A 16,072-nucleotide genomic window follows, 5' to 3' on the forward strand; every position below is an offset into this window, starting at 1 on the left:
TTTTTTTTTTTTTTTTTTTTTTTTTTTTTTGCAGCGGCTGGTAGGATGCCCTGACAGAGGACAGATCTGACGTGTGGATAAATTACAGGGATTTCACAACATATTGTACATTTTTCTGCTCACGTAATCCCTAATGACTGACTGCCAGCACCAACGTGCCCATACACTACAACTTGGCTTTTGTAACACGCAGCAGTTTTGATGTGTTCTGACGGAAGCAAGAGGTGGGTGTAAAGGCCAAATACTTGTGCGCGCCAGAGCAGGGGTGCTCAACCTTTTTCTTCCCGAGGTCCCCCCAGCACGCTATAAAAACTTCATGGCCCACCTGTGCCACAACAACTGCTCAGCTCCCTGGGTGGACAGACCCCTGAAACCTGCTTGCGGCCCCCCACAGTGCCCTGGATCCCCAGTGGAGAACTGCTGTGCTAGAGCACTGAAACAAGGACTGAGGACACCCATGTTATACTCTTGCCTCTGCAATTGGCCTTCTGGGTAAAACTGAGCAAAGAATTCACCTTCCCATGTCTCCCGCTCCCCATCCATAAAGCAAGGTTAATGATACTGACCTCTTTGGTAAAGTATAAGGAGAAAAGAATAAAAATGGGCAAGTCTGCAGGAGACTGGGGGTCTCTTCCCAGCTCAGCCCCTCATTCCCTGTTTGCTTTTCGGTGAGTTGCATGACTGCTCCCTCCCTGCCTCAGTTTCCCCATCGTAAATGCCCTACCTTATTTTGCAAGGCACTGAACTCTACCGCTGAAAAGCCCCATATACTCCTATACATTTATACACACAGAGACACATAGGCATAGGGTATATTATAAATATAAATAATGAAAGACTCATATACAAGGTATATACACATACATTCTTATATTTATCTATGCACGCACCCCATATATGTATAGCATCGTGTGTAAACATATACAGGTAGATGCTTAGTAGCATCATCTCTGGTTGAGTTAGTCCAGATAAAAGTTACCACTGCCCATTTAAAGGACCAACTCACTCCAGACCAGACATTTAAAGATATTTAGGCACTCATTTCCCACTGAAATCCATGAGAGGAAGGTGCCTAACTACTGTTAAAGAAGTGGACCTTAATCCCTGGGAGTCTGCTGCCTTGGTTACACAGTGGTATAGATTTCCAAAGCTCTGCTAGTGTTAACATCAGCCCAGGGGAAGTCGAGCTCCAGACCTTTAGAGATTTGCTCATCACTAAGTGCAATCAATTGAAGCTTCCTGTCCAGTGAATACGGTAAACAAAGCAGAAGCTTTACTTTGCTTCCAGCCAGGATCCAGAGAGGAACTCTGCTCCATGTCCTTCCGCCTCCCTGGCAGCAAGGCCAGAGATGGAAAAAAAACCCTCTGCTGCTGGCACAAACATGTCTTCCTGCAACCCGTTCAGCATGCTGCTGCTACTTGGCACTGCAAACCAAACTCAGACTTGTGTGACTTGTCTGGCCAGTTGCCACTCCTCCGGTCTCTCTCTCCATGAGCACCCGTGAGCCTGCTCTCTGTGTATGTTCTCCAAGCAGTCTATACCCCTGCTGGGGTATTATTAGATCGCTTTCTGGATAAGCCTGAACTGCACTGACATAGGCAGGGAGGCAGGCAGGCAGCAGGGGCAGTGCAGTCACTCAGCCTCGACTGAGCAACGGTTGTGCGCAGAAAAAAAAAAAAAGATGCCGTGGGGGAAACTCAATGTGCTTGTTGCAAGTGGAGTGAATGTAATGTTCTGTTTGCAAAACCTACAGAAATATGTTGTAACTGTAGTGTAGACGGTAGCATAATTAAATAGGGATGAGCCACAACGGAGAAATAGGGGGGAAACCTCACCAGGTCCACACTAGGCCTTGACATTCACAACGGACAGCAGCGGACAAATAATGCATCAAGTGCAATGTGTGAATATTCAAATGAATCTTGAAATAAGCTTCTTCTGCTGTATTATGCCTGCCGTTTCTGCAAAATTCTCAAGTTCAAAATTCACCCTTAATGGGCTTGTGAGCACATCCAACTGAAGAGGAGACTGAGGGGGGCCTATAAAGCACTCTCATCAGTGGGTTACACTGAGATTGCCAGGAAAAAGGCAACAGGAATAGTTATTTTGAAGAACCCAGCTTCCGACTGGGACCTGGACTGAGACGACAGGCTCATTTTGCGTCCAGCTCTGACAACCAGCCGAAGATGACTTCCTCCAGTAATTTAGGTCATATGTGGTCTAAAAATGTCTTTAGAACCATCGCCGCATTGCAACTGTGTTCTGAAGAGTGTCTGGTGCCAATTGTTCTTCAAGGCCAATGGCAGATAAGACAAAAATGATGATGAAGCCCCAGAAAATAGCCTGAGATGAAAAATACTCTCTGATCCAAAGAGGCATGAAGCCAAGAAGCAGCAAGGACTGCATTTTGTCTGTTCTTCCAGCTACCAGTTCTCCCCCTTCTTCTATTGCATCTAATGCTTAATCCTCCCCTGCAACCTTGAACTTTCTTTGTGCCGGCACCAAGGCACATCTCATTTTGCTTCATGCGAAGGGCACATACACACACCTAGTTGGTGACAATTGGTTATAAATTTAACCCACAGAGGACACTCTTCAGAAGTTGGCCTGTTTTTTTTGCAGAGCACAAAAACCATCCATCTTTGTTGCCCTAATACCAGCTCAGCATGTCATTTTGATCTTCATGCCTGATTGGATACTTTAGGTCAAATCACTTGAGTTAAACAACAGTTTGGCAAACTAACAGCTGAATATGCTATTTTGCAACCACCAAGATAAATACCAAGGGAATGGTTTTTAAATACCCATTTCTTAATTTCAAAGAGTGTGGTTAGCCTCTGCATAGAAAAGCCAAATCAAAGCCTGCACCCTTAATACAGAGGAGCAGGACATACTGGTGCACTGGTGTAGCCATCTACAGAGGTGAACTTCAACCTGTGCTAATCATCTGGATGAGGGCAAATTATCACAACAAAGGGATGGATGATGGCGGATGGCATATGCCCTGCAGCTATTCTAATCCTGTAAAATCTTGCTCTGAGTGTTTCATTTTCAAACTACCTTATAAGTATAAACTAAGTAATTCAACAATCTCCTCTAGTTAGATCAATGTGCTTTTCACCTTCATTTTCTTCTTGTAGGAAGCAAAAGAATAAAATGACTTGACTCGAACACATGGACTCAGCATCAGAGCCAACATAAATAACTCACGGGCAGTGTACTGAGACCACTGGACCATAATGGCTTCTCAATCAGTGCTGGCCAGATTCTCAAAAGAGCTAAGCAGCTCCAACTGCAGCCAGGATTTTTTTTAAAGGCTCAGTTCCCACTGAGGTACATGAATAGGGCCAGGTTTTCTAAGGAGTCCAGCCTTTGCAGGACACCACTTGGTTAAAAATCGGGCTCCCGTTCTAGAGCCTACCGATCTACCCAAGCTTTCTTAAAATGTTATCACTGATGCTGAGTGCTGAGCAAGCCCCAGTTGCAATAATTATGCTGAGCAGGCTCTATGTCTACTCTTAAGGTCTCAAGCAGTAGAAACTAATTAACTGGGGAAAAGGCTTCAGTGCCTGTGCTATGTAGGAGTCAGTGCAGAGGCACTGCCTCAGTCAAAGCTCCAAGGAGGTTATGCCTTGGGCAAACACCATTCCCCCAGACTTCTCCATGCCTGCAAGGCAAGAACTTTATACCTTACCTGCTTAGCTGACTAAGGCCCTAGCTGCACAGGACTGAACGGTCCTGGGTCATGTCCTCACTAAGGCTTTCCTAGGGAATATTTATTTTGCCTGGTGTCTCCACAAGGAGGTTTCCTGAACAATTCCTCTCCGTTTGCATGACCCTCGCAATCCTACCTTTGTGTCGGGTGATTCTGTTTTAAACTGGCAGGTCTCAGTACCTGCAACATCTGACAGTCCTTGCAAGAAATTCGCTGCTTAGGGGCCATGCCATGGTCCCAGGCCCCATTTTGGTTCCCACAATGCTAGTAACATTTCCATATTGCTTGGGACTCCAAGAAGCCTTTTCCTTCCCCCATCCCCAATTTCAAAGGAACTTCCCCACCTTTTTTTGCTTGGTGTTCATTGGCTCAGCCAGGGCCTAGGAACCTAAAAGTCTGTGGATACTCAGCTCCCCAGCTGCAATTCATTAATAGCCTGGTGACATATCCAGGCCATAATTATTTTTTAATGGCTTTGCTGCTCCCTTCTGAGTTTTATAAAATACATAACTATATTTAAATGGCCTGTTTACAGCCCAGCCTGACATGTGGGATGCCATGGATGTAAACACCATTGTAATGAGCTAGGCAGCCAGCTGCAACAGAACAAGACAGTGATCCAGTGTCCGACTTCAGTGGCTTCTGGAAAACTAAAGAGAAGTCAGCATCTACCACATCAGCCAACTGCAGACTGCTGCACTGTCCCCAGAAGCATCTAGTGCTGGCCACTGCTGATGACGTGTTTTGGTGGACCACAAGTCTGATCTTTAGATTGTAAACTCTTCAGGGCAAGGAGCATCTTTTTGGTCAGCGTTGGTAAAGGACCTAGCATACAGTAACTCCTAGGTGCTACTGCAGTACAAGTAACTAATAGCCCAGTATGACAATTTTGCTGCTTCTAGTCCTACAATATTCCAGTAGAAATGTATATATATTTCGTACATGTGCCCTACTTCAGGTACCTACATGGCCCCTATTACCATTGTTTTGGAGTACCCAGGGACACAAGACTGGAAAGGACCTCCAAGTCACTGAGTCCAGTCCCCTATCCCAGGCAACCACATTGTATAACCCTTTCAGAAATGGACCATGCTCCCCCTTAAAAGTAGTGTGGATGTTTGCCTCTCGGAGCTTGTATTCAAACGTCACTCCTATGACGTCTACAAGCATCTTTATAAAACCAGCTTAAGTTTATTCATAGCCAGGAAATCCCCATTTGTTCCTGTGCCAGTATTATCCATCAAGTTAAGTCATTCTTTTCCTTCCCTGCTCTTTACCTCCTGATTAATTCAGAGAGAGCAATTAAATCCCCTTTCAGCCTTCACTTGGCCAAGATAAAACAAGCCAAGCTCTTTCTGCCTCCTTCCATGAGCTGGACACTCACGGGTGAGCTGAACACTCACCTGTTACCATTCGTAAAACTTATCGTTAACCAATATGGATGACCAGAAGTGAAGACAGGATTCCAGAAAAGATGGCACCGGTACCTTATACAATGACACTGATACTTCTTTATCTCCCCCCTGGACATGCATATCCGAAAACAGCCAGGATTGCTTTTGCTTTTTAGAGCCATGTCACATGGTGACTTAGAAATCCCAGTGCTGTGGGAAGAGCCATCCACTGCTAGTCACTACCTCATCATTCAGGCAGCTGACCTAAGTTACCACGTGTCCTGCTCCTTTCATGACAGACCCAGTGAGATGACCTCAAATGAACCTTAAGGTGAGGAACTAGTAATCAACTTCATGCGGTAAGAGCAGGGAGAAAGAAGGGGGGAAAAAGGGTAGGCAAAATGTATTCGCACATACAGGATTTATTTCCTACTGCAACCAAACTAAAACTCTCCATCTTGCTTCCTTATTAAATAGTGTATTGTTTTATTGCCCATGAGGGTGCTGGGGACCTCACAGTGTAAACACATTACACTGGGCCCCTGCTTGCAGTCAGGTCTGCGACCAAATTCAGCAAAAGAACAAGTAAGGCATGTCTACATGTTGCCCTATGGCAATGTAGCGACATGCTACATCGCTATATGGTCCACACATAGCCAAAAAGTGCTAAAGCACAGCAGCAAAGCAACGTCACCATACGGCAATGTGTGGACATGCCCGTAGAGCTGGAATGTAGGAGGAACTGATCCTGCACACTGCGAAGAACAGAAACCTGGACAGATTTAAGAGACCTGGTTCCTGTTCCCAGCTCTACTCCTGGCCTGCTAAAGTGCCTTGGGAAAATCATGTAATTTCACTGTGCCCCGGTGTCTCCATCTGTGAAATGGGGAGAACGATACTGTCATCTTTTTGTAAAGCACACTGGTTTCTCTGGATGAAAAGAGCTAGGTATTGTTTTTATTCCTCTTCCTCTTGTTGCTCATTCACTGCAGATATGCAGAGTCATTTTGTCTAATAGAGTATAGACATGTACACAGGGACTTAGAAAAACATTTAGGCAGAGATACTGATAACTGCATGAATATATATTTCACATATACCTCTCAGCATGGGCTATATAGATGCAAAAAATGCGCTCTTGCAGCCAAAGTGGGGCTTAAGAAAGGATTTGTATGAGAAAAATATGCTAAGCCATATTAGTCTCATTAAACTAGAGGCACCTCTTGCAAAATGCTAGTTCTTAGTTTTTACTCATTTTTTGGCTATGGGAAATTAATATACCATTTCTTCTGTTGTGAATAACCCAGAAAGACCACAACAGATCAGAATGATTTTAACACTATGGATTCCTATTTGAAATCTCTGGGCTTATTGTGTGAATCGTGTTTGCACACCTAACAGTGCTAACATGCCACTGTACTAAACAGCCAGAGCCAATGGAATTGCACATTTTAAAGAGGAAGCAACATTAGAATCTGGCCCTCTGGGTTTTTTTCTTGTGCCAAATTCAGCCCAGCAATTTCAGAGCCTGCACCTTAATTAAAGCCTCATTTAAAAAACAAGGAATGCATTGTGCTTGAAACCCAGCGAAGTAATGCACCAAACAACCAACACAAAACTGTTCACAGCCCTGAAAATACTACTTGATGATTGAAATGTAAAGCAAACATTTGAAACGTGGCTGGCAGAAGTGATCGGAAATCACGGTAATCCCTCTCCTGAGGCCTGTAAGGGTTGTGTATCACTCCACTGATCCTTGAGGGATAAATGTGCTCCTTTGGGAAGGCAGCACTTCTCTTCGTTTATACATCCAAGCTCATTCTCATTTTGAGTATATTGAAACAAAATGTGGGAGGAAGGCAACGTCTAGCAGGGCCCAGCTTTGCTATACAAGATCAGTGGACAGATTTTGTCTGGCAAAGTCCACACAAATAATATCACCCTTTCACTGCTGATCCTCTTACAGCTTAGACCTCCTCGGAGAAATTGGATTTCTTACAAACTTCCTCCTGTTGAGCTGAAGGGCCTCAAGGGCACCGATACCCTTGCTAGCACACTCTAGCTTGATGCGGAGCTGAATTGCCACCCAAGGGTGTGTTGAGGAACCCAAAATATAGAGGATGACAAGTCTGATGTCGGATAATCTGAACCACACATGCTGGCTGAATTTCATCACAGGTCATTTAAGGCAGTAGTATATCATACAGAGTAACCAAGACTTGCATACCAGGTGCAGTGTAGGGTAGAAGGCATCATGGCACCTTTAAGCAACAAAGCAAAGAAGACTTTCCATGCAGGATCTGTGTTACATTCTGCTCCTGACTCGCAAAAAAACCCCACAGATTCATAGCAAAGTACGGCTGGAAGGGACCTCATAAGGTCACCTAGTCCAGCCCCCAGCTCAAGGCAGGATCATCCCTGACTAAACCATTTGAGCCAAGTGTCTGTCCAACCTGCTTTTGAAAATTTCCAAGCAGATTCCACAACTTCTCTGGGCAGTCTTTTCCAATGCCTGACCACTCTCATAGGCAAAAGTTCTTCCTAATCTAAACCTAGCCTAAATTTCCCCTGCTGCAGCTTGAGGCTGGAGAAAAGCTCATCTCCACCCTCTCTGTAAGTACCCTTCAAGTATTTGAAGACTGTTATCAAATCCCTCCTCAGTCTTCTCTTCTCCAAGTTAAATAACCCTAGTTCTTCCAGGTTTTCCTTATAAGACTTGTCTTCCAGGCCCCTAATTATTTTTGCTGCCCTGTACTGAACTCTTTCCAAACTGCTCGTGTCTTTCTTGAAGTACGGGGTCCAAAACGGGACACAGGACTCCAGGTGGGGCCTCACCAGTCCTGAATAGAGTAGAGGAATCACTTCCTTCGCTCTGGTGGAAGGCCCTTCAAAGCATACTCCACAAAGTCTTCCAAATGTAGATTATATAACTGGAAACATGGGAGAAATTCTGGAGCAGAGGCTCTATAAACCAGCACAGCGGTCACCCTGCTGGCACTACTTCTACCTGCATTAACTGGTGCTGGTGGATTTATTTTTCTTTCCACTCTTCCCCATTCCCTTTGGGCAACTAATGTCCACAGGAGTGCAAGAAAAGAATTGGCCTTGCACTCCCTCGTTTCTACAAAGGAGTGATTTCTGCCTTTGATTTCTCTTGCTGGCCAAAATACAATTCCTTTGCTAGAAGACTGTCTGGGCAGGGACTGGGTTTCTTCTGGATATTTGCAGTGCCCTGGCAAACCAATAATGAACCTGACCAGTGTGACCACAGCATTGCACAAGATCTATGACACTGGGATAACTTTTCAGACAAAAATATCAAATGCATCTTTTCCCTCCGCTACCTACAATGAGTTATACCAGCGCAGAGCAGAGACACACAGCTATTCCCATCATAACTCATTGCAACCAGTTTGCACAGCTGCAAATGACAGCCCAAGGGAGAGCACAATGTAGAATCAAGTCCAGAGACTTCTGGCAGTCCCACTCCATCACAAGCGATGATAGCTGAACAATCCCTTGGCTAAACTCCAGAATCCACCTGCTTCAGTTCCAATCAGGAACGGCCAAATTGTAACCGTTCCTTTTAAAACACGGATATCAACTGGCTGCAATTTCCAGCCCTGGAGCTGGGCAGCACATGGACAACATAGATCCCCTCACCAGCCCATCAAGACAGCCTGCATCTCTGTGATTTGAGAGAGGTTGCATTCTCCAAAGAACACAAATAAAACATAAAGAGCATGATCAATAATGTATCATGGCTTACCTTCATAGTAGCCGGTGCAGTGAGGGGAGGCGATAATGGCCGTTCTGGAATGGCCCCATCCGTGCTGTTTAACTGCTCCTGTTTCCTGGAAAGCAAGAAAACAAACCACCTTAAGACTTTTCCCAAGTTACCCAGACTTTAAAGGAAAGACGACAGCCTAAGAAGGTAATAGGGAGACTTTACTGATCTTTTTTTCTTTTCAATCCAGTCCATTTTTCAATCGCATTAAAAAAAAATACATCTTGTTTATATAAAAATACAACTTGTGGTTTGGAAAGGTTCCTACCCAGCCCCATTACTGAGCCAGGCACTGCCCCGTAAAGTCTGTTTTGGGAGTCCAAGCGAGGGGACTCATACCGGCTGTGAGCGCTGCAGGTAGAGCTCATTTCAGGTGGGTCGCTCTTCTGGGATGGCAGGGTTTGATAGAGTTGTGTTGCTATGACAAAACCAATGCAGCTTCCCCCCCCCACCCTCCATCTGGTATCCTCTGTTGACTGAGCAGTATTTGTTCATCTCTCTCGCTCTCACTCAGCAGCATGGGTCTTATTGACAGCAGGGCAGAGGTTCATCTCAGGTGTGAGGGCTTAAATGTAGAGTAACTCAACCCAATTAAACAGCGCTAGTCAGGGTTTCCACCAAGGTAAATAATCAGGGAAGAATGTGGCCCGATATTCAGATGCATAGCACAGGGAAGAAAATCACACACGCATGCACACGAGTTGGAGAACAAGATTTTCCATTGTGCCTGTGAATGCTTTGTGGACACAGTGTAACAGTGCATAAAACTGTTAGGGAAATACAAGCGCCGATTCTGATCTCACTTGTGCTCCTTTTCCTCCCGTTTCCTTTAATACAGTTACTCCTGATTTACGCATAGGGGAATCAGACCCATGGAACAGAAAGCAGATTGAAGGCCCACATTTTTAACCCAAGTGTTTTCTGATTTCTTTCCATGCTTTGAAGTCTTTCCCAGAGCAATTCATTTTCTTAGGAGAGTACTCATCCTCTACTAGTATAAAGCAGCATAGCTCTATTGTTTTCCATGTAGGTACACTCACATATATCTAAGGCAGTAACCCTCAATGGATGGATGATGGCGATACAGTGGTCTCCATTAAAAAGTCAACATTTACCCATGGTGGCCTAAGAAATTACTGTAGTACAGGACATGGTAACGTATTGATGATCACTACAGCTAGCACAGAATGGGTGGAAATTAGACACCGACCTGTCATTCGTACCTTTGAAAAATCTCTCGCCGAGACCTGACTCCGCAGAACAGTCGTGCTTTTGACAATTTGATATTAATGTGATTCTAGTTCCATAGTGTAAATTTGGCGTAACAAAAATGAAGAATCAAGGCTGGTTCAACCTTGATCCGCTTCTCGCATATTTGTCCACATGATTTTACATTGATTCATAATAATCAGCAGTACAGCAATGAATGCCAGAACGAGCACTCTAAATAAGTGAACTTGGGAGTCTGCTAATGGAAGCAGAATTTGCAGGTTACACGGAGTGAGAGCAACAACCACTTGGACAACACAGGAAGTGTGTCTGCTGTGTCATCTGGGAGAGAAATTAAGATTGTACAGGGCTGCAAGGAAAGCCTTTTCAGTCCTTAACCCACTCGAGCATCGCTGCTAGAGCTAGTCAACACTTTTCAGTGGAACCAGTTTCCATCTGAAAATTCTGCTTCATCAAAATCTAAAGTGTTTAGTGGTAATATATCCATTTTGACTTTTTTTTAATGATAGAATGATTTTTACTGACTGGAGAAGGATGAGGAGGTGTTCAGTATTTCTGATGATTTCCTTTAGCAGAAAATTCCCAGTTCAACATTTTTGAAAATCTGGAATTTTCACTGGGACCAGAAATTCTGTTTTCTGGTCGGCTCTCATCTCTGTTGCTGTATAATTTCTCTTCATTGCAAATTTACCTCCATGCTTCTCTGTTGTTCTTGTTATACACTAATTACCCACAAGGAACCCTTAATTTATCTTATACCATGTTTCTTGTTCAAAATGATTAACATGGGGTTAAAGGGGTGTCTTGTGACTAGGATGGCCATCATAGAGGACATTCCGGTTTTCTGCTACTCTGTCCTCTATTGATACAAAACCCAATGCCTTTATATAAAACAGAGGACATAAAGGCATTGGGTTTCATATCAATAGTCCCAGTCTAGTATCCCAAGTCATATCCCAAGTCCCAGTCTAGTATCTTTTTCTCTTGAAAAGAAAAATAGAGGACATAAAGGCACTGGGTTTCGTATCAGTAGTCCCAGTATAGTATCCCAAGTCACATCCCAAGTCCCAGTCTAGTATCTTTTTCTCTTCAGGAGAAAAATAGAGGAGATAAAGGCATCGGGTTTCGCATCAATAGAGGACAGAGGACAACCAGGCTGTCCTCTATGATGGCCACCCTACTTGCGACTAAAAGTACCCAAAAAGCCTAAGCTCAATTCCTGGCTCTGCAACAAACTTCCCACACTGGCATGAGGCAGACCAGGTTCTGTGGGTAAATGTGATAACTTTTATTAGACCAACTAAATAGCTGGAAAAATTATTCTAATAAAAGATATCACATTTACCCACAGAACCTGGTCTGCCTATCTCCCTCGACCAACACAGCTACAATCAACAGCCCTGACACACTGCTGTGAGCCCTTTCTGTAGGCCTTGGTGCCTCATCTATAATTTCCTCACTGAAGCAAGGAAATGGTCAGAGAAGTCTGTGAAACTCTTAGACACTATAAGGGGGACAGAAGGTACAAGTACCTAGACAGAAATGTTTCATGAGAACCTGCGTGAGCCTTTGAGTTGCTTACACGTTGTTCACAGCAATCATTGTTTCAAGTATTTACAGCTTTGTGCTATGCAATGGCTAGCCCAAGTCACCTGAGAATGTTTTTTTCCTGCCTGACTGAATCATTCCTAGATCAAAAAAAGCTGGCCATGTGAACACCTGCAGTGACAACACTCCCATGGAAAACACATCCTCTCGAGTGTCCACATCTCCCTCTTTCATGGGAAAAGCTGCCAGGAGACATATGACCTGTACCACTGAAGAATGGTTTAGTGACCCCGTGGCAGAATGACACTCTGGAAGGGTACCTGGAAGGAAAAACTGCTTTGTGCATATATGAGCATGTGAATATGGTGGAGGAAGGTGCTAATTAGCACTGCTACTTAGCCTGCACAAAACACCATGTAGCTATATTACACCTGGGCTTGGAGACAGTGCAGCATGTTTGATGGTTATTGGGCAGCTTACCATGTAGTCATGGCCTCCGTCTCCCTAATGCCTCAGTTTCCCATCTGTATCAGAGGGGGAAGCAGTGCTTCCCTGCCTCACAGGTGTTTTGTGAAGACCTTAAAGATGCTACAGTGATATCTGAGTAACAAGTCAAGAGCGAAATGGGATAGCACACCTCAAAAATGTCTGCAGAAAAAAAAGCCATATTAAGAAGTACTTCCCCAGGAAAGCGAATGCTTGACGGCCCTTCTTTATTTTTAAGACGCACAATGAGAAATCCTCAGCTGATTACTTGATAAAAATGCTCTGTCTCTCTTTTATTTAAAAGACCCACTCTCTAATCAGACAATTAAATTGTCAGATAGGCTGGTAATGCCAGATGCTATTCTGGAGTGGGGTCAGACGTTCTGAGATGTAATTCGGTTTCCTCTCATCCCTGCCAGGTTGGTCCCAGAGTAACTGGGCCAAAATATCCAACTGTTTATATTGCAATAACAAGCTCTTTGTTTCTGTGGTAACCTGCTGTAAGATGGCAAAGCATGATAATATGGAGAGCAGTGATGTACTATGACAGATGCATCTAATGAGAGATTCAGGGGAAATATGGGTAACAGGTTCTCCAGGGATATGAACATTCAATTATGGTAATTTCCCAAACTTTGAAAGGTTTCTAACACAGGACTGCTGCCCTTTGGGGAGCTCTCAGATCAAAAAGAGCATTACATTACAGATGTCTGTGTATACAGCTGGTCCGTAAAAGGACTTCTGGAGACTTTCTAAGTCTTTCCCTCAATGAAAGTGAAGAGGGCCTGCTCGAAAACCCATTCAAGCCAGCAGAGAGGCACCTACTGATGTCAACAGGCTTTGGATTGCACTCCCCATGATCATTTACTCAGCCTTTCGAATGGGATGCTATTTGTCAAAGGATGAAGAACAGCAAAGAGACAGTAAGGCAGCGGTTCTGCAGACCCGTGAAATGAGACATTGAATTTCATTCACGAGTCCAGAAGGCCAGCCGTGCTGCAGATGTGACTCTTGCAGGAGCAAGGGGGGACACCAGCTGCTCCAACCCTTGAAACTAATTAATAGGAGACATCTACCCTGGTTATGAAGAGACTCGATCGAACAGCCATTAAAAATAATCAGTTGACGTAAATCAACAGCATCTCCTCGGCCGCAGTGAAACTAGGCCGATTTGCATCCAGCTGAGAATCTAACCCAGGATTTTTATAGCGCCGCCCAAATTCCACCCACCAAAGTGCCAGCCATGAACACCTGAGCGAGCTAACACTTCTGGTCATGTAATAGCAGGTGACTCCAGTGGTAACTTTCCTAGCATCTTCTTTAAGCCAGCTAGACACCTGCTAGGAACTATAAAGCCTGGAGCTGGAGTGTGGTGTCTGTGCAGATAACACTTCCTAAGGGTGAAAACTGAATCAATACCAAGAGGTGCACGGGGAAGGAGGCTGAGATCATTTCAATTATCCACCCTCACTCCCCCCCACCAAAAAAACAAAACCCAGCTATTGAAATCCTTTCAGCCTTCTGATATTCTGGCCTTGTGGCTCTCCTGGTAAGGAGTGCAAATTATTGCAAATCCTGGAAAAGTTTATGTATATGCATGAGCAAACAACAGATCCTCTCAGATAGGCAGCAATTCAATGTCCATCCCAGAGCCTGCAGCTTCTCTTCTGCCAAAGACACAGGTGGACAGAGTCTCTGTTGGTACAAATGGGTAAGTTTCCATTAATGTTAATGGCACTTCATTCATTTACAGTAGCAAAGAGTTTGGCTGATGAATCAGGCTACTGCCTTGTGATGAGATGACCACTTCATGGTTGCTTACTCCTCTCCTCCCATGTGTGCTGTCAATCCATCTAAATGCCAGACAAGATACAGGCTTATAAGCTAGGGAGAGAAATTATAGATAAACCAGTATAAGTGATCAGAAACTGGTTCAAAACTATAACACAATAGAAGTTCAGTGCATATAAACCACTTTGAAAATGGCTGAAACCGGTATAAGATAAACCTGGATGGATATAGTAACAGACTTAACTGATTTAGGTTAAATCAGTTTATTGAACTTCTGTCCCAGATCCTCTCCAGATTCAAGTTAACTCACAGTCCCTCAGCATCCCAGGAGGCTTTGCACCTCCCCCACAAAACCTCCATCACAGGGGGGTGTGCTAGCCTTGGCCCAAGCTGTCTGCTCCAGCTCAGCAGGGAAGCATGCTCTATTGCTTCTGGCCTCAGCCACTTGCAGGCATGTGGCTGCACTTTGAGAATCCAGGGGGCTGGACTCGATCTTCCGAGGTCCCTTCCAGCCCTAGTGTCTATGAATCTATGAATCAGATGTGAATGCCTGTTCACATGCTTATGGGTTCAATCTACGCAGCTTAAACTAACTTGCAAAGATTGACTCGATTCAGCCTTCAGCTTGTTGACTGTCTGTACTTAGCCATAGAGTGAAATCCTGGTTCCACTGCAATAAGTGACAAAATTCCCCTTGACTTTAAGGGGATGAGGATGCCACCCTTCATGTCTGCAACTTCCTAATCTCAAAAGAACTTCAGGGAGGCGCTTAGCCATGTCAGTCTGAAGTCAGGCAGAAGGTAAGGAAAATACATGACATCTGATGAAGTAAGCTGTTGCCTAGGAAAGCTCATGCCTCGCAAAAGAACTTCTCTGAATAAGCCGATCTGGTGCAATGCTATTCCTAAACAAAATACTGCTTGCTAGGGTCTGAAACAGCTAAGGTGTTAAGTTTGCACGAGCCAAGTACCACCCTGTGCACTCCAATGTACTGGGAATGCGAAGCCAAAAAAGCCAGAGCAAAAACCGAGCTTCTTTCACTCTCATTGTTCTTACATAAAAGCAACAGGAAAAAAAACCCCACATCCCGCAATGCCCCTGAATTTGCCCATACCTTTGATGATTTCACTGTTCTTCCACAAGAACTAACCTTTCTAGCTCTATTTCTGTTAATGCTTTATTTTTTTTCATTTTTAAGACAGACTGAAGAAAATATGTCTCACATGGCAATCCACATTTCTCCTATCCATGTCCCAGCATTAAATGAAGCTGACATAACTCAAAGGATTTGCGCCCACCTCTCGTGCATGCAGATATAAGCCATTTTGCTTTGACAGTGGAGAGAAAGATGAACTTCAAAGCCATCATTAAGAGATAGAACAACATGACTCTAAGCAGATATTCAGATGGTGTAAACTAGCGTAGCTCCACAGACTCATGGAAGCACTAGGCATGACACACTGATGATGTCTAAAATGACTCTGCTGGTTTACTTCAGCTGAGAATCTGGCCTCTTTTTCTTGATGAAATCGCTTCTTCATCCAATTTTCGCTGCATTCCTGAGTTGTTGCTTGTACCCAAGCAAAACAGAAGAGTAAAACAAGTCCTCCTTGTCCTAGCCAGTTCTCACTCCAGATGGCAAGCTGTCTGCAGACATATGGCGGGCTTTGCAGCACTTAGAAAGAGATCCCAGCCGAAAAAAATAATGGAGAACTGAAAGGCAATGCAAAGTCCTGAAACCCACCTCCTAGACTTCATTCCATCCTTGATCCATAGCCCAAATTCCTGTTGATTTGGGACAGCAGAGTCATAACTGAAGCTAGAATTACAAATCCCCTTAGCAAGACAAAACTCCCGTGGAAGTCAACAAGAAGGATATCCATATGAAAACTGAGTCTGAAATTGAGGATTCAGGCTTGAATTGCTCCCTAGAATGAGCAGCAGACTTGTGCACGGTAGCAGAGAAAACGGGTGGTGCATTAAAAAATATCTGATGCGTACAATTATACAGGATTTTTTTGTCAACTAGGACATAAACCCTGTGTGTTGTCAGGAGATTAACGGGTGACAACATTTTTAAGGTGATGAAAAGATCTTGTTTGGAACATCCCAACCGCTAA

At 44.2% G+C, this 16,072-nt stretch overlaps 1 protein-coding gene across 5 annotated transcripts in view; it reads right to left on the reverse strand.

Moving 5' to 3' along the window:
- RAP1GAP2 (RAP1 GTPase activating protein 2) overlaps window positions 1–16,072 on the reverse strand; it is a 318,489-nt gene that overhangs the window by 114,270 nt on the left and 188,147 nt on the right. For all 5 annotated transcript variants that reach the window (XM_019511025.1, XM_019511028.1, XM_019511029.1 and 2 more), the window contains one exon: window positions 8,880–8,964. In XM_019511025.1, the coding sequence (XP_019366570.1) occupies window positions 8,880–8,964 (85 nt within the window). The remainder of the gene's footprint in view (window positions 1–8,879; window positions 8,965–16,072) is intronic.

The sequence above is a fragment of the Gavialis gangeticus genome, unplaced genomic scaffold, assembly GCF_001723915.1.
Source record: "Gavialis gangeticus isolate Ggan-Ray unplaced genomic scaffold, GavGan_comp1, whole genome shotgun sequence".
NCBI classification, from domain to species: domain Eukaryota; kingdom Metazoa; phylum Chordata; order Crocodylia; family Gavialidae; genus Gavialis; species Gavialis gangeticus.